This window comes from Phoca vitulina, unplaced genomic scaffold, assembly GCF_004348235.1.
Source record: "Phoca vitulina isolate PV1807 unplaced genomic scaffold, GSC_HSeal_1.0 scaffold59, whole genome shotgun sequence".
NCBI classification, from domain to species: domain Eukaryota; kingdom Metazoa; phylum Chordata; class Mammalia; order Carnivora; family Phocidae; genus Phoca; species Phoca vitulina.
The window spans coordinates 8466084-8491667 of record NW_022589762.1 but is presented as its reverse complement, the minus strand read 5'-3'; the positions used below and the strand labels follow the sequence as shown (position 1 = coordinate 8491667).

The window sequence follows — 25584 nt, the reverse complement described above, 5'->3', positions numbered from 1 at the left end:
TGGGTGTGTATACACAATACATGACACACATATATGTACACACATTATAGATGAATACATACACATGCTCTCTGTATATATGTATAATTTAAAAAATGGTGTTATATAAATACATATATCATTTTACCATTCTGATATTTTTTCACTCAACAATGTATCATGAACATTCTTTTATATCAGTACATTACATCATTACATCAGTACATATATGCTACACAGTGGCCCATAATATGGTAGTGGACACCATAATTTATTATCCATTTAGGATGCATTGCTATTGCAAATAATGCTGCAATAAACATCTTTGTGCGTTTATCCTTGTGAACTTCTGAGAGAATTTTGTAGGAAAAATTTATAGATAGGAAATTGCTACTTCAAAGGTAGTTATATTTTAAATTTTGAGAATTGGTAGATTTCCCTTTCCTAAAGTACTAATTTTTATTCCCACCAAGTGTGTAGAGTATCTTATTATATTTCCACCCAAACTAAATATTGATCATTCCACCACTCCCCCGCTCTCGAGAGACAGCTAGCACACATACAAAGGCGGGAGGAGCAGAGGGAGAGAGAGAATCTTAAAGAGGCTCCCCACAGAACCCGATGCAACATGAGGCTCAATCTCATGACCCTGAGATCATGACCTGAGCCAAAATCAAGAGTTGGACACTTAACTGACTGAGCTACCCAGATATGCCCCTTGATCATTCTTTTAAACTTGTCCAGTCTCATAGGCAAAAATAGGATATCATTTCTATACTGATTATTATTAATGAAGTAGACTATATTTAATATGCTCATGTTTTTGTTGTAGTTGATTATGTTTATGTGATCTGCCTCCTCACAGGAGATACTCACTATGGGGCACCTGGGTGGCTCAGTCGGTTAAGCGTCTACCTTCGGCTCAGGTAATGATCTCAGGGTCCTTAGATTGAGCCCCATGTTGAGCCCCACGTCCAGCCCTACGTCTGGCTCCCTGCTTAGCAGGAGTCTGCTTTTCCCTCTCCCTCTGCTCCTTCTCCCCTCTCCACCACCCCCACCCTGTGTGCATGCATGCGCTCTCTCTCAAATAAATAAATTAAGATCTTAAAAAAAAGAAGATACTATTACTTCAAAAAGGGCAAAGTATGGTTAGAATGATCTCATTCTTATAAATGAATGAGTTATATATAAACACATTACACACATGTACATGTGCACAGGAAAAAATATGGAGCATTATACCAAATGGTTAACTCTAATGAGTGGGATTATAAAAACCTTTCAGCACTTTATCTGAGATATATTTTTCTGGAATAAATGAAGAAGGAAAAAAAAAAGAATTAAGCATGCTCTGTTTGGTAGTAACAAATAATAGTGAAAAACATTTTTAAATACTGATCTAATTATATCACTGTTGTGTTCAAAATTCTTCAATGATTGCTTTTTGCAGTATAAAATTCATATTGATTAATGGAGCACTCCAAACCTTACACAACTGACCTTTCCATCCTCCTCATTCACTCCTACTTAATCTGATCACACAGACTACCTCTGTACTCTCTTTTTAAAAAAAATATTTATTTATTTGAGAGAGAGAAAGAGAGGGTGCAGGGGGAGGGGCAGAGGGAGAGGGAGACAAGCAGACTCCCTGTTGAGTGAGGAGCCTCATGCGGGGCTCAATCCCAGGAACCCAAGATCATGACCTGAGCCAAAATTAAGAGTCGGACGCTTAACTGACTGAGCCACCCAGGCGTCCCACCTCTGTACTCTTTGTGTCATATTTTCTCTCTCTGTAATATAGTTACTTACTGTTTCTGCCAGTTGCCATACCTTTAAAGCCCAGCTCAAATGTCCCTCCGCTTGTGCTCTTTTCAATGCTCAGAAACAATTAATTATGCTCTCCTGAGGACTTACACAGTACTTTTTTTTTTTTTTACAGTTCTATTATAGGCCTAGCCATAATATGTATGAACTTGAATGCACACAGTAATTTCTTTAGTTTCCCTTCATTTTCTCCCAGCACTGAGTAAAGGGCCTAGTATTATAAAGGAGCAGTTATGTGGGGCAGAATGGCAATAGCCCAAGTCACTACAGAATTATCAGTCTTAAGAGAGATAGAAGCGTAAGAGACCTAGGAGACTCATAAATCCCATGGTGACCCCACAGAAGACTGTGCATATTGTGTCTGCACCCCCCAGATTACCATGTGCATGGGAGTTTATGTGAATGCTTCCCCCACACCCCAGCTGTGCATGACTTCCCATCTCGCATAGGGACTTGGGGGAGAGATACAAAATTCAGGCAGAAGGAAGGGTGTGGCAGTGTCCGGGAAGGCTTCCTCTTTGAGAAGGTAAGTTGAGAAAGACCTGAAGGCTTGCTGCTAGTTGCCCGGACAATACAGGAGGGAGGGAGATAGGAGAAAATAGTGTTCTGGGTTGAGGGTAGAGTGTAAGAAGGAGCTTGAAGGATAAGAGTATGGTATGTTTGTGATCCTGCAGAAATTTCTGCATAGAAGTATAGAGGGCCAAGGGATGCGAAGAGGCTGGGAAGCAAGAAGGGTTCATAACACAAAAAGCCTAATATGCTAGGTTAAGGAGTTTGGACTTTATTCTGAGTACCACAGAGAGCCAGCAGGTTTAGCACACTAATAACATGAGCATGAATTTTAGAAAGATTACTGACTAAGATTACTAAAACTCTTTAGGGGCTTTTATACAAAAGATGACAATGACTTGAACTGAGGTCCTGGCAGGTGGGCTCAGAATACCACGTATCGCAAAGACTCAAAATATAAACCTCATGCAAACCTCTGTTTTCAAGTAAATTTCCTTGAGAGGCAGATCTTATGATTTCTTGTTTGATTTGGTTTTTCTTAAACTTCAGATGGCAAAAATAAGATATAGAAATAGTTGTGACAAAGCAGGAAAAATAATACAGAACCTGACCTGGGGGTATTCAGTCAATAAACATTTACTGATCAACTATTTTATATTGAGTCTTTGGCACAATTCTCTGTATACCCATAGACAGATATTCTTTTTTTTTTTTTTTTTTAAAGATTTTATTTATTTATTCGTGAGAGACAGAGCGAGAGAGAAAGGCAGAGGGAGAAGCAGGCTTCCCGCGGAGCAGGGAGCCCGATGTGGGACTCGATCCCAGGACCCTGAGATCATGACCTGAGCCGAAGGCAGACGTTTAACCATCTGAGCCACCCAGGCGCCCCCATAGACAGATATTCTTATGACTTGAAGCCACTGGTAAGCTTCTAGATATGTGCTAGCTGATCATGGAGAAGAGCCCTTCTGAGAGCTGGTGGCCCTCCTTGCAGAAGAAAGTCTTTTAGAAAATATTTCAGCTAATCTCAGTTTGTTTCTCCAGAACAGAGACAAGGTTACATATTCATTAGAAGATCAGGTGCTGACTAACTTGGCATTTACTCCCCTTTAGCATTCATGACCTTGAGTTCTATTGGTTTGGGAAGAATAACCTCTCATTTATCCACTACAAAGAGCCTGTGCTGATTGACCTCTCCCTCTCTCTCTCATGTTGGAAAGAGCTATTCTCCCTCAGGCGCGCCACACTTTCACCATGGGGATTTCCCCATGTCTGGGGCATGTTTATTTTCATCTCTAATTGTTCCATATCACTTTCTTTCTCCTGCTTGGCTTTTATCATTGCCACTTTGGAGCCATAGATAACACTTTATAACCTCAGAACAAAAACTATTTGGAATGTTGGGTACTCAGGGAGAGGTGTGTGGGAGGGAGCCTAGGCAAGAGAAGGGGAAAGGTGAGGCACGCTGACACCCCCTGGCAGTAGGTAGGGGAATCTCCACCTGCAAAGGCCTGGAGACAATGGTTCTTGCTTATGGGTCAGAGTCAGGTTCTGAAAACTCAAAAAATTAGACAATCTCTAAGGTCTCTTCCCATTTAAAAATTTTACAATTCTCAATGTGAGATTTCACCAACATATCTATTCATAAGGCTGATAGGTAAAGAGAAATAAATCATTCTTCACTGAAATTAGGATTGAGGACTTGAGACTCTGAAAAATCTGGGAATAATAGAAGTTAAATTTCTGGGATTTCCTACAGTTCCTTCAGTAGATTCCTGTAAAAGTTATCCAAAACATTTAACAACCTTTTGCCTCTAACTTTCAGCTCCTCTTAGAATCCAATCACCAGTGAGACAAAATTACAGGCATACCTTGTTTTATTGCACTTTGCTTTGCTTGCTTTACAGATATCGCATTTTTTAGAAATTTAAGGTTTGTGGCAACCCTGTGTTGAGCAAGTCTATCAGCAACGTTTTTCCAACAGCATTTGCTCACTTGGTATCCCTGTCACATTTGGTAATTCTCACAATATTTCATTTTCATTATTATTATATTTGTTATGGCAATCTATGATCAGTGGTCTTTGATGTTACTACTGTAACTGTTTTGGGGTGCCCCCGAATGTGCCCATATAAGATGATGAACTTAATGGATAAATGTTAGTGTGTCCTGAGTGCCCCACTAACTGGCCATTCCCCTGACTCTCTCCCTCCCCTCAGGCCTCCCTATTTCCTGAGACACAACAATATTGAAATTAGATCACTTAATAACCCTATGATAGTCTCTAAGTGTTCAAGTGAAAGGAAGAGTTGTAAATCTCTCACTTTAAATCAAAGCTAGAAATGATTAAGCTTAGTGAGGAAGGCACGTTGAAAGCTGAGACAGGCCTCTTGCACCAAACAGTTAGCCAAGTTGTAAATACAAAGGAAAAGTTCTTGAAGGAAGTGAAAAGTGTTATTCCAGTGAACACGGAAAGATAAGGAAATGCAACAGCCTCATTGCTGATACGGAAAAAGTTTCAGTGGTCTGGATAGAAGATCAAACCAGCCACAACAGTCCCTTGAGCCAAAGCCTAATCCAGAGCAACGCCCTAAGTCTCTTCAATTCTAGGAAGACTGAGAGAGATGAGGAAGCTGCAGGAGAAGAGTTTGAAGCTAGCAGAGGTTGGTTCATGGGGTTCAAGGAAAGAAGCCGTCTCTGTAACATACAAGTGAAGGTGAAGCAGCAAGTGCTGATGTAGAAGCTACAGCAAGTTCTCCAGAAGATCTAGCTCAGATCATTAACGAAGGTGGCTACACTAAACAACAGATGTTAAATGTAGACAGACTGCCTTTTATTGAAAGAAGGTATGGGGACGCCTGGGTGGCTCAGTTGGCTAAGCGTCTGCCAAGCGTCTGCCTTTGGCTCAGGTCATGATCCTGGGGTCCTGGGATCGAGTCCCACATCAGGCTCCCTGCTCAGCAGGGACCCTGCTTCTCCCTCTGCCTGCCGCTCCCCCTGCTTGTGCTCTCTCTCTCTCTGTCAAATTAAAAAAATAAAATAAATAAATAAATAAATAAATACAAACAAGCTTAGAAAGAAAGAAGGAAGGAGAGAAACAAAGAAAGAAAGAGAAAGAAAGAAGATGTCATCTAAGACTTTCATAGCTAGAAAGAAGTCAGTGCCTGGCTTCAAAGTTTCAGAGGACAGGCTGACTCTCTTATAAGGGCTAATGCAGCTGCTGAGTAAGCTGAAGCCAATGCTCATTCACCATCTGAACAAACTATGCTCAAGAATTTTGCTAAGTCTACTCTGCCTGTGCTCTCTAAATGGAACAGCAAGGCCTGGATGACAGCACATCTGTTTACAACATGGTTTACTGAGTATTTTAAGCCCACTGTTGAGACCTACTGCTCAGAAGAAAAGATTCCTTTCCAAATATGACTGCTCATTGACAATGCACAAGAGCTCTGATGGACATGTCCAATGAGATTCACACTGTTTTCATTACTGCTAATACACCATCCATTCTGTAGCCTGTGGATCAAAGAATAAGTCTACTTCAAGTCTTATTATTATTATTATTTAATATTTATTTATTTATTTGAGAAAGAGAGTGCGTGCACATACGGGGGGAGGGGCAGAGGGAGAGCAAAAGAGAGAATCTCAAGCAGACTCCCTGCTGAGCACAGAGCCTAATGTGGGGCTTAATTCCAGGACCCTGAGATCATGACCTAAGCCAAAATCAAGAGTTGGACGCTTAGCCAACTGAGCCACCCATGCACCCCTCAAGTCTTATTATTTAAGAAGTACATTTTGTGAGGCTAACATAGCTATAGCTAACACAGGTAGTGATTCCTCTGATGGATCTGGGCAAAGCAAATAAAAAATTTTGTGGAAGGGATTTACCATTTTAAGATTTATTTATTTATTTTGGTGGGGGAGAAAGAGAGAGACCATGAGCGTGTGTGTGAGCAGGGGGAAGGGCAGAGGGAGAGGGAGAGAATCCTTAAGCAGACTCCCTGCTGAGCACAGAGCCTGATGCAGGGCTTGATCCCACGACCCTGAGATCATGGCTTGAGCCGAAATCAAGAGTTGGACGCTTAACCAACTGAGCCACGCAGGTGTCCCAGGGATTCACCATTTCAGATGCCATTAAGAACATTCATGATTCAGGGTGCCTGGGCGGCTCAGTCGGTTAAGCGTCTGCCCTCTCCCTCTGCCTGCCACTTCGCCTGCTTGTGCTTTCTCTCTGTCAAATAAATAACATCTTAAAAAAAAAAAAAGAACATTTGTGATTCATGGGAAGAGGTCACAGTATCAACATGAACAGGAGTTTGGAAGAAGGTGATTTCAGCTCTCACTGATGACTTTGAGAAGTTCACGATCTCCGTGGAGAAGGAACTGCAGATGGGATGGAAACAGCAAGAGAACTGCAGTCGGAAGTGGAGCCTGAAGATGTGACTGAATTGCTCTAATCACATGATCAAACTTGAACAGATGAGGACTTGCTTCTTATGGAGGAGCAAAGAAAGTGGTTTCTTGAGATGGAATCTACTCCTGTTGAAGATGCTGTGAAGATTGTAGAAATGACAACAAAGGATTTAGAATATCACATAATCTTAGCTGATAAGACAGCAGCAGGGTTTGAGAGGATTGACTCCAATTTTGAAAGAAGTTCTACTGTGAGTGAAATGCTATCGAACAGCATCGTGCACTACAGAGAAATCATTTGTGAAAGGAAGAATCAATCAATGGGGGGCAGACTTCACTGTTTTCTTATTTTAAGAAATTGTCCTGGGGTGCCTGGCTGGCACAGTTGGTAGAGCATGGGACTCTTGATCTGGGGTCTTGGATTCAAGCCCCATGTTGGGCCTAGAGCTTACTTAAAAAAAAAAGAAAGAAAGAAACTGTCACAACCACCCCAGTCTTTAGCAACCACCACCTTGATCAGTCATCAGTCATTAATCTCAAGGCAAGACCCTCCACTAGCAAAAAGATTACCACTGGTTGAAAGCTCAGATGATGGTTAGCATTTGTAAGCAATAAAGTATTTTTAAATTAAGAAAGGTACATTGTGGACACCTGGGTGGCTCAGTCGGTTAAGCACCTGCCTTTGGCTCAGGTCATGATCTCGGGGTCCTGGGATCAAGTTCCGCATTGGGCTCCTTGCTCAGCAGGGAGTCTGCTTCTCCCTCTGCCTCTGCCTGTTGCTCCCCCTGTTTGTGCGCTCTCTCTGACAAATAAATAAAATCTTATATAAAAAAAAGATATGTACATTGTTCTTAAATTTAGCATGATGCCAGTGCATACATACTTAATAGACTATGGTATAGTATACACATAACTTTTGTATGCACTGGGAAGCCATAAAATTCATTTGACTTGCTTTATTGTGATATGTTTTATTGTGCTTGTCTGGAACTGAACCTGCACTATCTCTGAGATATGTCTGTATTAGCTAGGCAATTTGTTTAAGAAGTGAAATGGGTTTTGAAGAGAATTCATTGTTAACTTGAGGGATGAAAAAGAAATAGGTGAGTTGCCAGATTTAGCAAAAACCAAACAGAACGCCATTAAAATTGAATTTCAAATGAATGATGAATACTTTTTATACTATTAATATGTCCATGCAATGTTTGAGACATACTGATACCAAAAAACTATTTTATCTAGCAACCCAAACCAGGTAGCTAAAGTTCCATCTCATAGGTTGTCAGGAGGATTAAATCAGATAAAGTGGCAAAGTACCTAATATAATGTCAATAAATAAAAGTTCTTCTTGCCTCTCCTTATGCTGAGGAATATGATACTAATAATTTTCAATTATTCATGTGTAGATTGCCCAGTCACCCAGCATACTTCTGGTTCATTTCTGCCCCCCCCATCCATTTATCTCAGCTACAGAAATGAAACATATGAAAAAATACTTAATATTGAGTGAAACACAATTATAAAAGGAAATCTGAGGGGCGCCTGGGTGGCTCAGTTAAGCGTCCGCTTTAGGCTCAGGTCCTGGGATCAGGCCCTGCATTGGGCTCCCTGCTGGGAGTCTGCTTCTCCCTGTCCCCCTGCCCCTCCCCCCCTTCCTGTGCTTCCCCCCCCCAAATAAATAAATAAAATCTTTAAAAATAAATAAATAAAAGGAAATCTGCTACTGGATAGTGGTCATAAATACTGTGGTTTAAGCATACAATAGCTTCCAATAGCACAAACGATCATTATACTACGCAGCTTCAGGTGTTAGAAAGAATATATGGTATAAGTGCAAAAGCCTATTACAAACAGTATACCTTGGCTAAGTTCTGCTTTGAGGTTTAGATCCATAACATCAGTGCTAGGCACTGAATTATGGGAGGACTGAGTATGTTAAAGTCCTTTGGAAATTGTAAAGCTCTGAGCTGTGGGCGCTGAGTCCCATAAAACACTGAAAGTGAGGATTCCTTGAACCAGAGGTCAGGAAAATAGACACCCCACAGGAAGTCATTCCTCAGAGGCATTTCTTTTCATACGTAGCTTCGGAAATCAGAGTGTCATTTGCACAGCAAAATGACTTCTTCGCTTCCCGGGGTATCTCCTTAACTCCCACTCTGGACATTAGGCAACCCATCTTTATCTCCTCTTAAGATAGTATGTCAACTGCAGTTTCATGCCAATTGCAGTTCCTGTTTTCTGATGACAGGGCTTTGGGGTTTTGTTTGTTTATTTGAAGATCCATTGTCAACATCCCTCACCAGAATGTTACATTTGTTACAGTTGATGAACCTACACTGGCACATCATTATCACTCAACATCCATAGTTTATGTTAGGGTTTACTCTTGGTGTTGTACATTCTACGTGTCTGGACAAACCTATAATGACTTGTATCGCCCATTACAGTATTATGCAGTGTAGTTTCAGTGCCTTAAAAATCGTCTATGTTCTACCTACTCATCCCTTCCTTCCCCTCCAACCCACTTTTAATGAAATAATTTTCCAGATCTTCAACTTTCATGTGTTTCCTTTCATGAAACGGCTTTTCTTCAGAATGTGCTGGGTTTGGGCGCCTGGGTGGCTCAGTCGGTTAAGTGTCTGCCTTCAGCTCGCGTCGCGATCTCAGGGTCCTGGGATCAAGTCAAGTCCCGCATCTCTCTGGCTCCTTGCTCAGTGGGGAGTCTGCTTCTCCCTCTCACTCTCCCTTTGTCCTCTCTCTCTCAAATAAATAAATAAAAACTTAAAAAAAAAAAGAATGTGCCGGGTATGCTCTTTTTTCTTTCCCACTTTTCACTGCTTTCTCCTCATTTGCAAAAGAAAAACATATCTCTAACCCATCTTAAATTGTTACTGTGGTGCAATAGGCAAAATCTGAGAGTGCATAGCTCCTGAGGGACAGAGCTGTGGCAGTCATTATGGCATTGATGGGAAATATTAAAGCAGGCAATGCCTTATTTCATCCAGTGTTACTCAGAGTGTGATCATCCATGGATGGACAAGATCAGCATCTCCTGGGAGCTCGGAAGACAAGCAAATTTTCAGCTCCACCCTAGACCTGCAGAGTCAGAACACCTGCAGGGTGGGACCAAGAAATCTGTATTAACAAGCCTTCCAAGTGACTCTTACATGTGCTAAAGTTTTATTTATTTATTTATTTATAAATACAATTTAGTTATTTTTTTAAAGATTTTATTTATTTATTTGAGAGAGAGAGAGTGTGAGCAGGGTGGAGAAGTAGAGGGAGAGGGAGAAGCAGACTCTTCGCTGAGCAGGGAGCTCCATCCCAGGACCCTGGGATCATGACCCAAGCCAAAGGCAGACACTTAACTTGACTGAGCCACCCAGGCGCCCCAGTGTGCTAAAGTTTTAGGAGCATCAACTAGTAAAGAAACCCTATGCAAAGTTCCATAGCTCTTGTCTGTCTTAGAATTAAGAAGGAAGATGGTTGACACAGGGATATAAATTAACATTTTTACTTGAAATAAAAAAACCTCAGACTTTTTTTTACAGAAAGTGTGAATGAGCTTACTGGTTTGCCATTTGGTTTGTATTTCTACAAACTCGTGAGCTATGTCTCTATCTAAAGGCTTCCAGACACAAAAATTTACAAAGCCTATGTGTATGGCTGTGCTGTTGAGGGGGGAAGTGGAGGCCGAAACCCGACTGTGCAGCGCCCTAGGGTGAGTAAAGGCTGAACTATAGTCTGCAGTCCACTGGCCAGGCCCTGCTCTTCTGCCAAAAGGAGGGGCATTTTTTCTTTGCACAAGGGCACCATACCTAGAAAACCTGTTCTTTCTGCTTTTTCCCAGAGGGACATCTTTTCCAAATTTGCACAAAGGCACTGGAAAGTCTAGCAAAGGCCCTCAAAGCACATACTTAACATATTAGACTGCAGAAAATTAATCCCTGGAAGCTATTTAAACATTAAACATTTTTATTTTAGATGTTAACTCAAAAATGCGTGAGGTACGGTATATAGTTTTTCAAAATTATTCAAAATTGTGAGTAAATAAGTAAAAAAACAAAAAAAAAAAGAAAGAAAGTAAAGAAGAAGAAGGAGAAGATCACTGCTTCTGTCTTTCTTTCAGTATTGCTCTGGTGCCCACTTCCCACTGTAATACCGCAGGTCTGCAAGGCTCTTCCTTTCTCTGCGGTTCCTTCTTTTGGCCTTTACTTCTTCTTCTTATGTATACTTGACACACAATGTGACATTAGCTTCAGGGTGTACAACACAGTGATTCCACAAGTCTGGATGGCATGCTACACTCACAGTAAGTGTAGTTACCATCTGTCACCATACAACACGATTATAATACCATCAACTATATTCCCTCTGCTGTGCCTTTCATCCCCATGACTTATTCATTCCAGGCCGGGAAGCCTGTATCTCCCACTCTCCTTCACCCATTTTGCCCATTCTCATACTCTCCTCCCTTCTGACAACCAAAAGTGTGTTCTGTATATTTATGGGTCCGTTTCTGCTTTTTTTTGGCTCATGTGTCTGTTCATTTGTATGTTAGATTCCATATATAAGTGAAATCATATGGTATTTGTCCTGCCTTATTTCACTTAGTATAATACCCTCTAGTTCCCTCCATGTTGTCACAAATGGCAAGATTTTATTCTTTTTTATGGCTAACATTTCATTATATATACACACACCACATCTTCATTTGCAAATATCTTTTCCCATTCAGTAGGTCGCCTTCTTGTTTTGTTGATGATTTTCTTCTCTGTGTGAATCTTGTTATTTTGGTGTAGTCCCAATAGTTTATTTTTGCTTTTGTTTCCCTGGCCTAGGAAAATGTGGCTAAAAGATTATTGCCTATGTCGTCCTCCAGGAGTTTTATGGCTTCAAGTCTCACATTTAGGGCTTTAATCCATTGAGTTTATTTTTGTGTGAGATATAAGAAAGCGTGGCCTTTACTTTTTACACATCATACCCTTATGTTGAGACAGCTTCCTTTCATCTTCTTCCTGATCTGTTGCCTAAATGTTCTCAGGTTTATTCTCTTCTCTCGAGGGCTTTGCCACTTCATTGCTAGGACCATGACAACATTTTGAGCCTTACTAAATACACCAATCCACACCTCACTTGCCTCACCTCAGCTATGGGAGGGTGCTCAAGGATATACACTGCCACCTGGTGGCCTACTATGAAAGAGATCTGGCGACGCCAGGGCGCCGTTAACAACCTAGCAACGGGCCTGAAGGCGGATGAGCAGAAGCACCAGTCGTGGGCCGAATAGACAGCAGAATAGACAGCGAAAACTCCCTCTTCTTTCGTAATAACATTTTCTCTGCCTGGAAAGATCTTTCCAAAAATTTCTCTCAAAATTCTCTCACCTTTCAAAGTCCAGCGTAAATGCCACTTTTTCCATGATCCCCCTTCTGAACTTCAAGTTAGAGTATCTCACTGCTGTTGAAGTACTACCGACTGATTCGGCATCTCATTTGTAATTCTTACCGAGCTCCACATTGCCTATTCCAAACGATTTCTCAAAAACTCAGATCCTTTGAGGTACATGCCATCAGGATACTGTAATCATCTGCTGATATCCTGGGTTACTTCCCCTCTTTCCTTGGAAATTTTAGGACCTGATTCATTCTCTTGGTTACGCCACTCCTATCATCATCATTCCTAGTGACTTTGTCATCCATGGAAACAGTGTGCTGGCCTCTCAACTCCCCTTGTCCACTCATTTCCAGTCATCTTGTTTTCAGCCCACCTCAGTCACTTACTCCCATGGGGACCCCCCCCAGTCTGGGTCATTAATAATAAATGCATTCCTTCTAAAACCTCTGTTTCTTGCATCTCACGCTGACCACCACCTCCTCTGCAACAATTTCTTAATAGATGTTGGATCTCTAAGCCATCAACCCTATCAAGTTTTCACTGCTGATCACTCTTCTTCTATTTTTACTTCCCACATCACCCAACTTAAATTATTTCACTCATCACTCTACACACTCCTCTGCACAAATTTGCAATTCCCTGGCACTTCCTCCCCTCCTCTTGTATTCCTTGGTGCAATCCCAACCCTTGGTTAATTCCAACTCTACTTACTCTGCTTGCTTGCACTCAATAACTAAGCAAACATAGGTGGGGAAAAATCCACTACCGTGTTAACTGGTCTCACATTAAATTTAGATGATAATCTCAAGTGGGCTCTCAGCACTGCTCTGCAAAGCTTTATTTTCCAAAATCAATTAACTCTCTATTCTCCAAGAAAACAATTTCACACCTTTTCCTCACTCTTGAAATTTCTAAGATCTCTTCTTCCTTTTTCAATCTCAGTTGATAATCTCATTTATAACTTTATTGGAAACCTAGAGAAGACAAATTCCTCATTTTCTTCACTACGAAATCTACTAGTTTGACTATTGTCAGTATCCACACACTCAGCTTCCCTCCTGTTAAAATGGATGATGTGCCTCTTGTTCCCATCTGTTAAAGCCAGCCCCTCCACTAGAAAACTGGATTCCTTTCCTTCTTGTCTTACTCAAGAATTTTTTTTTTTAAAGATTTTTTATTTACTCATTTGAGAGAGAGAGAGCATACAAGGGAGGCACAAACGGGGGCGGGTAAGGGTCAGAGGGAGAGGGAGAAGCAGACTCCCCACTAAACAGGGAGCCTGATGATGCAGGGCTTGATTCCAGGATTCCAGGAATTATGACCTGAGCCAAAGGCAGATGCTTAACTGACTGAGCCACCCAGGCGCCCCCATACCAAGACTTTCCTTAGATAAAGACAAATTTCAGAAAAGTGGAGACTTAAGACATGGTGAGAAGCTAGAGGAGAATCTTATACTACCTATAAGACTCTATTTCTTAAGCAGGGAGATGGGGGTTAGATGTTCATTTAAAAAATTCTTGCTTTTTTGGGGCTCCTGGGTGGCTCAGTCGTTAAGTGTCTGCCTTCGGCTCAGGTCATGATCCCAGGGTCCTGGGATCGAGCCCCGCATCGGGCTCCCTGCTCCGTGGGAAGCCTGCTTCTCCCTCTCCTACTCCCCCTGCTAGTGTTCCCTCTCTTGCTGTCTCTCTCTGTCAAATTAAAAAAAAAAAAAAATTCTTGCCTTTTTTACAAAGATGATGCTGAAAGTGAAGAAGGAAGCCCCTGACCCTCCCAAAGCTGAAGCCAAAAGCAAATATTTTAAAGGCCAAAAAAGCAGTGCTAAAAGGTGCCACACACCACGGCTCCAAAGGCAGCCCAAACATCCTCAGAAGAGCATCCCCAGGAGAAACAAGCTTGACCACTATGCCATCATCAATTCTCCCCGACCACTGACTCAGCCATGAAGAAGACCACAGTGTTCTTGCATTCACTGTGTATGTCAAAGCCACCAAGCGCCAGACCAAATGGGCTGTGAGGAAGCTCTGTGACACTGACACAGCCAAAGCCAATGCCTTCATCAGGCCTGATGGACAGAAGGTACATGTTCACCTGCCTCTTGACTGTGATGCTTTGGATGTTGCCAAAGAAAATGGGATCATCTAAACTGAGTCCAGCTGGCTAATTCTAAATATATTTTTTTAACCATAAAAAAAATTTTTTTTTTTTAAGATTTTCATTTATTTATTTGACAGAGAGAGACAAAGTGAGAGAGGGAACACAAGCAGGGGGAGTGGGAGAGGGAGAAGAAGGCCTCCCGCGGAGCAGGGAGCCTGATGTGGGCTCGATCCTACGACCCTGAGATCATGACCGGAGCCGAAAGCAGACGCCCAACGACTGAGCCATCCAGGCGCCCCTACCATAAAAAATTCTTAAAACACATATATTCCTTTATAGAAAGGAAATAATTCTTCTGTCTCTATAGGAAGGAAGGAAGTCCCTCTCAAGATGAGCGCCCCATATCTGGGCTCCCTTTAAAGTAAAATTCCTCCCATTCCTTAAGTCATCTCTATTAAACCTACTCCAGTAGGCTTTTGTCCCTCCTGCTCTATCTGAACAACTTCTGTCAAGGTCATCAACAAACTCAATCTTATCAAATCCAATGGCCAATTCTCTCTTTCCTACCCAACCACTCAAAAACCTCTGACAAAACCCTAATCACTCAAATAAGTTTCTTCCCTTGACTTTTGATACATCAGTCTGTCCTGGTTTCTAGTTCCTGCCTTTTCTCACCATTTCTAAATGCTGGACTGTCCCCAGTGTCTAATCCTTAAAACTCTTTTCTACATACACTCATGCCCTGGCTTGTCACCTCCAGACCCATGGCTTTAAATACCATTTATATCAAATCTCAATCTCCAGTTTGGACCCGGTCTCTAAGCTACAGAATTGGATGTCTCCACAAGGAAGGCTAATGGGAATCTCAAACCCAGAAGTGCTCCAGGCTCCTGCTCACTCCTCCACTAACTTGTGCTTCCTCCAGTTTTCCTACCTCAATCGCTTAAGTTAAAAAACAAAGGAACTAGTATTGAGTTCTGTATTACATTCTCACCCTCTACCCAATTCATCAGCAAGTCCTGCCTGCTGAACTGACTGCTTTTACTACCCGTTACTACCACCTTTACTCAAGCCAACATGATCTCTACCAATATGTCAATAACAGATCTGTCTGCTTCTATACAGTTTATTCTCCAACCAACAGGTTTTAGTGACCTCTTAAAAACATAAATCTGCTCTTATTTCTCCCCTGGTCAAAACCATTCCAGTGGCCTTTTATCATATTAAAAAAAAAAAAATCAAACATCTTACCATGGTCTGCTAGGCCCTAGGTGATCCGGCCCTGGGCTGCCTCCCCCCAATCTTATTTCCTACTCTTCTCCTTGAGGCACTACCCTCCTTCCTTGCTGTTCTTATAATGGTCTTTGGGCCAAATGCAGCCTACCACCTGTTTTTTGTGTTTTGTTTTTGTAGTTTGTTTTCTTAACTTTTTGAGGTAATTATAGATTCATATCTAGTTGTAAGAAATAATACACAGATCCCATATATTCTTTACCCAGTTTCCCCTAATGGCAACATCTTGCATAACATAGTGCAGTATCACGACCAGGGAATTGATATTGATAAATCTACTCACCCTATGGCCAGTTATCACTCTCCCGATCCCAACCAGTAGCAACCATTAGTCTGTCCTCCACCTCTATATTTTTATCATTTATTTTTTTTGAAGATTTTATTTATTTATTCATGAGAGACAGAGAGAGACAGAGAGAGAGAGAGAGAGGCAGAGGGAGAAGCAGGCTCCCCAAGGAGCAGGGAGCCTGATGCGGGACTTGATCCCAGGACCCTGGGATCATGACCTGAGCCGAAGGCAGACGCTTAACCATCTGAGCCACCCAGGCGCCCTATATTTTACTATTCAAAAAAATGTTATATAAATGGGACCTATTTTAGTTTGGGCTGCTATAACAAGAGTACCATAGACCGGGTGCCTTAAACAACAATTTATTTCTCAGTTCTGAATGCTGGAAGTCTAAGATTAGGGTGCTAGCATGGTTGGGTTCTGGTGAAGGTCTTCTTCCTCGTTTACAGATAGTCGCCTTCTCATTGTATCCTCACATGGCAGAGAGAAAGCACACAAAGTAGCTCTCTGGCCTCTTCTTACAAAGGCACAAATCCCATTCATGAGGGATATAGCCTCTCATAGGCCCCACCTCCAAGTACCATCACACTGGGGATTAGATTTCCACATAATGAATTTGGGATGGGGAGGAATACAAATATTCAGTCCACAACAAGATCATATCATATATAACCTTTTAAAATTGCCTCTTTTCACTCAGTATAATTCCCTTGAGATCCATCCAAGTTGTTGTATGTAGCAATAGTTTATTCCTTTTTTTTTTTTTAAAGTAATCTCTATGCGCCCAACATGGGGCTCAAACTCACAATCCCGAGATCAAGAGTTTCATGCTCTATCAACCGAGCCAGCCAGGTACCCCTTTTGCTCATTCTTTAAAAAACTGTTGAGGTTTTTAAAATAACAGTTTTATTGACATAAAACTCACATACTATACAATTCACCATCAAAGTGTACAATTCAGTGGTTTCTAGTATATTCACAGAGTTGTTTTTGCCTTCATAGATTTGTGTATTCTAGACATTTCATATAAATGGAATTATATAATATGTGGACTTTTGTCACTGGCTTCATAAACTCAGTACAATGTTTTCAAGTTTTATCCATATTGTAGCATGTATCAGCACTGTTTCCTTTTATTATTAAATAATATTCCATTGTATGGATATACCACATTTTATTTATCCAATCATCAGTTGATGGACATTTCCACTATCATGAATAATGCTACTATGAACACTCAAGTTTAAGTTTTTGTGTAAACATACATTTTCATTTCTCTTGGGTATATATCTAGGAGCGGCATTGCTGGGTCATATGGTGATTCTATGTTTAATGTTTTGAGGAACTGCTAGCCTATTTTCCAAAGCAGCTATACCATTTTATATTCCTACCAGCAATGTAAAAAGGGTTTCAATTTCTTCATATCCTTGCCAACACTTTTCAGTCTGTATTTTCTTTTCTTTTCTTTTTTTTATTTTAAAGATTTTTATTTATTTGACAGAGAGAGACACAGCGAGAGAGAGAACACAGGCAGGGAAAGTGGGAGCGGGAGAAGCAGGCTTCCCGCGGAGCAGGGAGCCCGATGCGGGGCTCGATCCCAGGACCCTGGGATCATGACCTGAGCCGAAGGCAGACGCTTAACAACTGAGCCACCCAGGCGCCCCTCAGTGTCTGTATTTTCAATTATAGACAAGTGGTGAGCGTGAAAAAATATCTCACTGTGGATGTGATTTGCATTTCCCTAAGGGCTAGTGATATTGAGCATCTTTTCATGTGCTTATTAGTCATTTATCTTCTGAGAAATGTCCATACAGATCATTGGCCATTTTTTAATTGCATTATTTGTCTTTTTATTATTGAATTGTAATTAATTTTTGTATATTCTAGATACAAGTCCCTTTACCATACACATGATTTGCAAATATTATCTCCCATTCTGTGGGTTGTCTTTTCACTTTCTTGATGGTGTCCTTTGAAGCACAGGTGTTTAACCTTGATTATATCCAATATATCTATTTTTTCATTTGTTATTCATGATTTTGGTATCTTATCTAAGAAACCATAGCCTAATGCAAGATCACAAAAGTTTACATATATGTTTTCTTCTAAAAATTTTATGGTTTTAGGGGTGCCTGGGTGGCTCAGTCCATTGAGCGGCCAACTCTTGATTTCGGCTCAGGTCCAGGTGTCACTCTTGATCTCAGGGTCCGGGGATCTGCGCTCAGTGGGGAATCTGCTTAAGGATTTCCCCCTCCCTCTCCCTCTGCTCCTTGCTCACCTCTCTCTCTCTCAAATAAATAAATAAATCTTAAAAAAAAGTTTTATGGTTTCAGGTCTGACATTTAGGTGTGTGAGCCATTTTGAGTTAATTTTTGTAAATGGTGTGAGGTAAGGGTCTAACTTCACTCTTTTGCATGTGCCTATCCAGTTGTCCCTGCACCATTTGTTGAAAAGGCTATTCTTTCCTCACTGAATGGTCCTGGCATCCTTGTTGAAAGTTGGACATAGGCATATGGGAGTTTGTTTCAGGACTCTCAATTCTATTTTATTGATCTATGTCTAATGTTATGCTAATACCACACTGTTTTGACTATAGTTACTGTTGAGTTTTGAGAGGGCTTTTTGTCAGTATGTGGTTTGCAAATATTTTCTCTGTAGCCTGTCTCTTTACCATCTTCACTGGGTGTATGTAGAACAAAAGCTTTTAATTTTGGTGAGGCCGAAATTATCTTTTTTTTTTTTTTTTTTATGGTTTATGCTCTTGATGTCAGGCCTCTTCCTGTGTTTATAAATAAAGTTTCATTACAACACACCCATGCTCATTTGTTTACATAATGTCTGTGGCTGCTTTAACATATGACAGCAGAGTTGAATAGTTGTTAACAGAGCATTTGTTTACATAATGTCTGTGGCTGCTTTAACATATGACAGCAGAGTTGAACAGTTGTTAACAGAGACATAGGGCCTACAAAGCCTAAAATACTACCTGGCTCTTCACAGAAAACTTTGTGGACTCCTTGCTCTAATCTGCTGAGACTTTCTACCCTAGCACCTTTACATCTACTCTTCCCTCTATCTGAAACACTTCCTTCAGATCTTCTCATGGCTGGCTCTTTATTGTCACTCAGGTTCCTGCTCAAATTCATGTTGGACAGGCCTTCTCTGACCACATTATTTATGCAATCCTACCTTCCCATCCCAACATCTATGCCTTTACCTTGCTTTATTTTTCTTAATAGAATGTATCACTTCCTTTGCCAGAATATAAGCTACTTGAGGTTAGTCCTTGGCACCAACAGTACTACCATAGGTACTATTTGAAATATTTGAATGAATAACCGAATCACAGAGAACTACCCATTTTTGAGAAAAACAATCCTGTTACTCCATAAATTATTTTATTAGGGGAGCAATACTTGAATAAAAGAACTATATATCTGATTCCCATCATAATTTGTATAAGTGATGTTTATGTGTCATTTTACCTCTGTGGTATTCCCTAACATAGCAAGCTAAGGAGTTACAGAGGGCTAGAGGGCAAGGATGTTTGGATGTCTTTAGATTTAGTTTTCTTTTTCTTTTTTTTTTTTAAGATTTTATTTATTTATTTGTCAGAGAGAGAAAGAGAGCATGAGCAGGGGGAGTGGCAGACAGGTAGAAGCAGGCTCCCCGCTGAGCAGAGAGCCTGATGCTGGGCTCAATCTCAAGACCCTGGGATCATGACCTGAGCCTAAGGTCATGATCCCACTGAGCCACCCAGGTGCCCCTAGATTTAGTTTTCTAACTCTATATTCCTTCCTGATCTCCTCTTGAACCTAAACTAAAATCTAACAGGTGAATACTAATGTAGGTTACATTTTTCACACTGTGATTGCTTTCTCCCAATTGTTTTTGAATTCTGAACCTCTTGATCTGTCTACTAGAAGAAAAATGAAAAACAAAAGAAAAGAAAGAGGGCTTTGGTATAAAGACATTGATCACAGGCCAGCTCTAGCATGCTCTAGCTGTGTGACCTTGAAAATTTATCTCAAGATCTTAAACCTTGAATTCAGATAATAACATCTGCCTCACAAATCAATGTATGTAAATAATTGGAAGTTCCCAATTATTTAATATTTTCTATATGCCTAGCTTCTGGCACAAAGCTCCTAAAACCCTTGTGATTTTCTAAGTGATAAGAATACTAGGAGCATCTCTTGTTCTATTATTTGTCTTTGACCCCATCCCTGACACAGAGATCCTAAGACCCTTATAAATTCCTAAGTGATGAGAGCACTAGGAGCATCTTTTGTTCTAATGAGGTGACTCATTACATTAATGAGAGGACTCCTGGATGGGGGCTAGTCACCAGAAAGACCAAGCCATGGTTAGAAGCTTGAAGTTTCAGCCCTACCTCCTCATCCTCCAGAGCAGGGAGAGGGGCTAGAAATTGATCATACCTACATGAGGAAGCTCCATAAAATCCCAATAGTAGGGGTTTCAGAGAGCTTTCAGGCTGGTGAACACATGCATACTGGGAGGGTGACTCACCCCAAGTCCAGGAGGATAGAAGCTCCTGCACTTGGGAACCCCCTAGACTTGCCCTATGTATCTCTTCATCTGACTGTTCATCTGTACTCTTTATCATAGTCTTTAATAAACTGGTAAATATAAGTAAGTGTTCCTGAGTTCTGTGAGCCGCTCCAGCAAATTAGTCAAACCCAAAGGAGGGGTTGTTGGAACCCCTGATCTAGGGCCAGTTGGTCAGAAGTATGGGTATAACCAGGGCTTGCAACTGGTATCTGAAGTGTGTGAGTGTGTTGGGGGGAGGGTCAGTCTAGTAGGACTGGGCCCCTAACCTGTGGAATCTGGTACTATCTCCAGGTAGATAGTGTCCTAATTGAACAAAATTGTAGGACAACTAAGTGGTGTTACAGAAAATTGCTCGGTATGAGGAAAAACCTCCACACATTTGGTGACTAGAACTGAAGTGTTTTGTGTGAGTAGTAAACAAGACCCAAAGGAAAGAATCACAGTAGGGAAGAACTGGATTTTTCCCTACATAGCCAAATACTCTGCCAAGTGCTTAGAATATATGATCTAATTTAATTGTTACAATAATAGGCAAAGAGAGATGTCATGCAAAAAGCTAATTATAGTGTGGCTAATAGATATGAAATAGGACAAACTTTCATAGCCATTTGTATCTGGCTATGTCAAAATGACCTTGTCCAAAGTAACAACAGCAACAACCATCTTAAACCTTTATTTATCCTTAATTACTACCAAGATTCAGGAGACTCTGTCCTGTAATTTCTGTATTATTGGGATGTTTCATAGATACAGACTTCTTTTAAAATAAAAACAACAATGATATATGATATCTTAATAACGATAAGATTGGCATAATTAGAAGCTCACAAACAACAGAGATAGACAATTCTGTGATTTTTGAAATGGAAAACAAAGTAAAGGGTTTAATCTAATTATTAAATAAGTATACAGCAGGGGGGACTAGATAGGGGTCTGGGATGGCAGGGGCACGGTGGCTTTGCGTTTCATATCTTGCTCTTATAGTGCTTCCTCTAACATCTTTCCAAAATAGTCTTAACAACTGTCATGTAAATGTATCATCTTTTAAAATGTGTTGACTTTTAAATTTTTCCAAAATGTACATCTTTTGGAAAATATGTTAAGGAAGAGCAATTGCTCCCCCAGCTTTTCTTCCCTCAGTATGACTATTAAAAAGTTCAGGAAAAAAATCAGGCAGTTCCAGTTTAATACATAGACTAAATTTAGAATTTCCATTTGTTTTCAAGAAGAACTTATCTGAATCAATTTCATAAATAACCAAGTAGCATCTCCCTTTTAACAAAAGTATATTTACTCGAGTTTAAAGAGTTATGGGCTGTTTTTGTTTGTTTCTGGATTTGTCCCCTCCCCCCAACCCCCTAAATGAGGATGACCTAGAAGACAAGAAGTAGCAGACAGGAAAGGATGGCAGCCATGCAAGATACCAATGATTTCCCAGAAACAACCTTATTTAAAGTCTTTCTAGATGTGATCACATGTGGTAAACCACTGACTTGATGCAATATGTGATTTTAGCCACCCAATGATGTCTACCCTACCCCATCTCATTCCAAAGTGTTAATGCCTTTTTGGAGATTCTTATCACAATGCTTCGAAGGTAATAGGGACTCAGTTACACTCTAGAGTCTGCTCTGTAAGAAGAGTTCTATCGTGCATTCATATATTACTCTGTATTACTCTTCACACCTACATAGCCATGCGTCTTTTTGAGGATGTTCCCCCAAGACCAGTTATGTATAATTTTACCAAGACCTGTTTGCAATTGCAATGCTGAACATGGATATTTTATCATTCTTATTACTCTTGATAATATGAAAGCACAAAACACCACAAGGGGCAAATACTAGTTAATTGTGAAAAGAGAATGTGAGAATGTACCAAGTCCACTGGCTGCAACAGTCTGTCCCACCACCACTTATGTATGTCATACATGATCAAGACAACAAAAGTTTAGGAAGATGATAGGTATTATGATTATTAACACAACCATGACAAAACAGTTTGATAGCAATCTGACATAAATTCTTAATACTCACATCCTGTTTGTTGCGCTCCATCTCTCTGCTATACTAAGAATTGATTCTCCCTCCAACTCCTCTTCAAGGTACTGCTTCCTGTAAATTGTAATTGGCTAGTTATTTATTCGCTCTATCTACTTAAACTCCTTGAGAGCTTAAGTATGACTTAGCCCACCAGTGGGCACACCAATAAATACTTGTGGAAGAACGTGAAACCTTCACAGAATTCTAATGATGTCTTAGATTAACTCAATTCTGGGGTCTTCAACAAAGCTCTTTCCACTTGTTCAGTGGCCAGTAGGAAGAATTTTATCAAGTTAAGGGTTCTGGGGAGAGAAAAGGGACAGAGCTGGATATGGTGAAAATGGAACCCTTATATTTTGAGTCATTGGTCTGTCATCAACTAGTGGTTTCCCCATTAGCAAAATAAGCAGGGGTTAGGTAATCTTGCTGTTACAAAATTCTGGGACTTAACGTGGCTTATTTTGCCATATAAAATTTAAAATATTGGAAATAAGCCACCTTTGGCCTAAAGTGCTTCAGCGAGCTGTAGTGGAGTCAGAAATCATGGTTCTGCTTAACCAGTTATCAAGTCTTGAATCTGTTCCCTCCTCTCCTGAAGTGGATGCACAGTTGTGGGGATCAGTTGAGATGTTGTATGTTGAAGCACCAGTATTATTTCCTGAGTTTATCAGGAGCAATTAGAGAATTAGGACAGACCATTCCTCTGACTATCCCACAGCCTCCTTGTGACTTCTCCTTTCCATTTCTCTCTTCAAACTTCTCACCCCAGTCTCATCTCTCTCCTTTCCTGTCTGCTACTTCTTGTCTTCTAGGTCATCCTCATTTAGGGGGGTGGGGGGAGGGGACAAATCCAGAAACAAACAAAAACAGCCCATAACTCTTTAAACTCGAGTAAATATACTTTTGTTAAAAAGGGAGATGCTACTTGGTTATTTATGAAATTGATTCAGATAAGTTCTTCTTGAAAACAAATGGAAATTCTAAATTTAGTCTATGTATTAAACTGGGACAAAATTAATAACAGTATTTTGCCAAGGACACATGGCCTTACTCCCCTTCTACTACACTTCAGGAATATAGCATTCAATGAATGGATGATCCATAATTTTCTAAGAAAATTCCAGTTTTCATCTTGCAAAAACCTACAAAACTAATCTCATCTGCTTAACGGTTAAACCCCTGGTAGACATCTTTCAAGTTCCCTCTGCCTGGACCATTCTTCATGGCTTCCTCACTTCCTTCAGGTCTCTTGTCAAAAGACACTTCCTGGGAAAGGACTTCTCAGACCCACCCCATCCCCCCACCCCTCCTCCCCCGATTTAATATACCATCCCTTCTCCCTCGCCCAGATTAATACACCAGTCCCCTCCCCATCTTATTGTGTATTTTCTTCATAAGATTTATCACCGTCTGGCATTTTATTATATATCTGTGTGTTTTTCTTGTCTGTCTCTTCGCTAGAATATAAGCTCCGGGAGGGCAGGGCCATTGTCTGGTACACAGTGGGATCCCCAGCATTTAGAGCAGGGACTGAGACACAATAGGTGCTCGGGAAATAACCAATATTCTCTCCAATACTCAGAGGCGACGTGCTGGTTTCTCCAGAGCCGCAGTACCCGCTCTCCCTCCGCCCAGCCCAACTCTGGGTCTCCACCCACCTTGACCCGATCCCAGCTCGCGGGCTGGTCCTCCCACCTGCCGGCCACTGGACAGCGCAGCGCGCCCACCACCCGGACCCCGCAACTGCAGTTGGGCCCTGCGGCTCCGCTCAACAGCCCATCTCCGGGGCCCCCCAGGCTTCTCCGCTGTCCCAGGCCGCTGCGTCCGGGAGTGGCAGTGACGGCGCCGCTGCGCTTACGCGGGGCTCGCTGAGCAGCCGTTAGGACCCCCGCGCTGCTGCCAAATGCCAAGGATTCTTTTGGGACGGATCCGTTGATGTGGTAGTAAACCGTGACTCGTTTATCAGGCTCCCTCCGGAAGGAAGACGCGCGCTCCCACCCGCGGGCTGCGCGGGGGTCCGGCTCGCGAGTCCCGACCACGGCGGCCCCAGCCCCACTTCTCACCTTTGCATCAAACTGACCGGCGCGGGCGGCCGCTGCACGACCCCTCCGGCGTCTTCGGACCCAGGGGGCTGGGAACCCTTTACGGGGAAACAGTGCTGGGCCCCACCATCCTCAAAGTCGCCGTTAGGAGGGTGTTAACATTTCTGCTTTAAGAGATACCCGTCCCCCTCACCGCCCCCTCGCCCCCGAGATGGTGCCCCCAGATAGCCCCGCGGGGCGGGCCGGAGTGGGTGCCGAGAAGGCGGACGGGGGTGCGGGGGCGGGGGCAATTCCTGGTAGTTCTTTTGGCCCCTGCGGCTGTTTTCTGATGAAAAACGCAACTGTCTTTCTTTCCACCTCCCAGGAAGGACTCTTTCGAGTTTCTAATAAAAGTCGTCCCCTGCTGCCCTGTTGGTGCTCTCCAGGGGAGGGGAGGGCCCAAGAGAACACAGAAGTGTTTTGGAGAGATTGCTCTTCTCCGAACCTAACTTGGAATTATTTGGAGCCTCACCATGATGGCTTGGCCTTTAGTAAAGAGGCGAGGCAATAGTGACAGTTTTTTGTTGTTGTTGTTGTTGTTTGTTTTTTTTTTAAAGATCTACACTGAACTTCTCAAAAGAGATCGTCCCAGTGAACTATAAACACATGAAAAGGTATGCAATTGAATTGGTCATCAGGGAACTCCAAATTAAAACCACATGAGATTCCACAGCAGGCCCACCAGAATGGTTAAAATGGAGGAGGAAAAGGAAAGAAAGAAGGAATACCAAACGTGGGAGGGGATATGAGGCATCCAGAACTCTCATACACTGTTAATTGGGGGTATACATTGATAAATTGGTGCAATCACTTGGGAAAACTAGCAATATTTATTAAAACAGAACATAGGCCTACTCTGTGACCCAAAAATTTTATTCCAAGGTATTTTAACGGAAATGCATATACATGTTCGCCAAAACATAGGTACTAGAATGTTCATCTCAGCAGTAGTCATAATAGCTCCCAAACTGGAAATAATCCAATGTTCATTGAAAGAAGAATGGATGAATACATGGTGGTATATTCACTCAACGAAATAGGATACAGCAATGAGAGCAGATGTATTAAGGTGACATGCAACGATATGGAT

The 25584-nt window shown here is 41.5% G+C and overlaps 1 protein-coding gene across 3 annotated transcripts in view; it reads right to left on the bottom strand.

Moving 5' to 3' along the window:
* The window catches only part of LOC116623561 (solute carrier family 2, facilitated glucose transporter member 3), a 91593-nt gene extending 66833 nt beyond the window's left edge, over positions 1 to 24760 (bottom strand). The window contains exons 1-2 of one of the 3 annotated variants that reach the window (XM_032390788.1): positions 24477 to 24760; positions 22408 to 22485 (exon numbers count right to left, since the gene is read on the bottom strand). In XM_032390788.1, the coding sequence (XP_032246679.1) occupies positions 22408 to 22428 (21 nt within the window). In that variant the 5' untranslated portion in view covers positions 22429 to 22485; positions 24477 to 24760. Of the gene's footprint in view, positions 1 to 22407; positions 22486 to 24071; positions 24455 to 24476 lie in introns of those variants that run through there. The other 2 variants (XM_032390789.1, XM_032390790.1) reach the window with 2 other exon arrangements.
* Between the last annotated feature and the right edge of the window lie 824 nt (positions 24761 to 25584).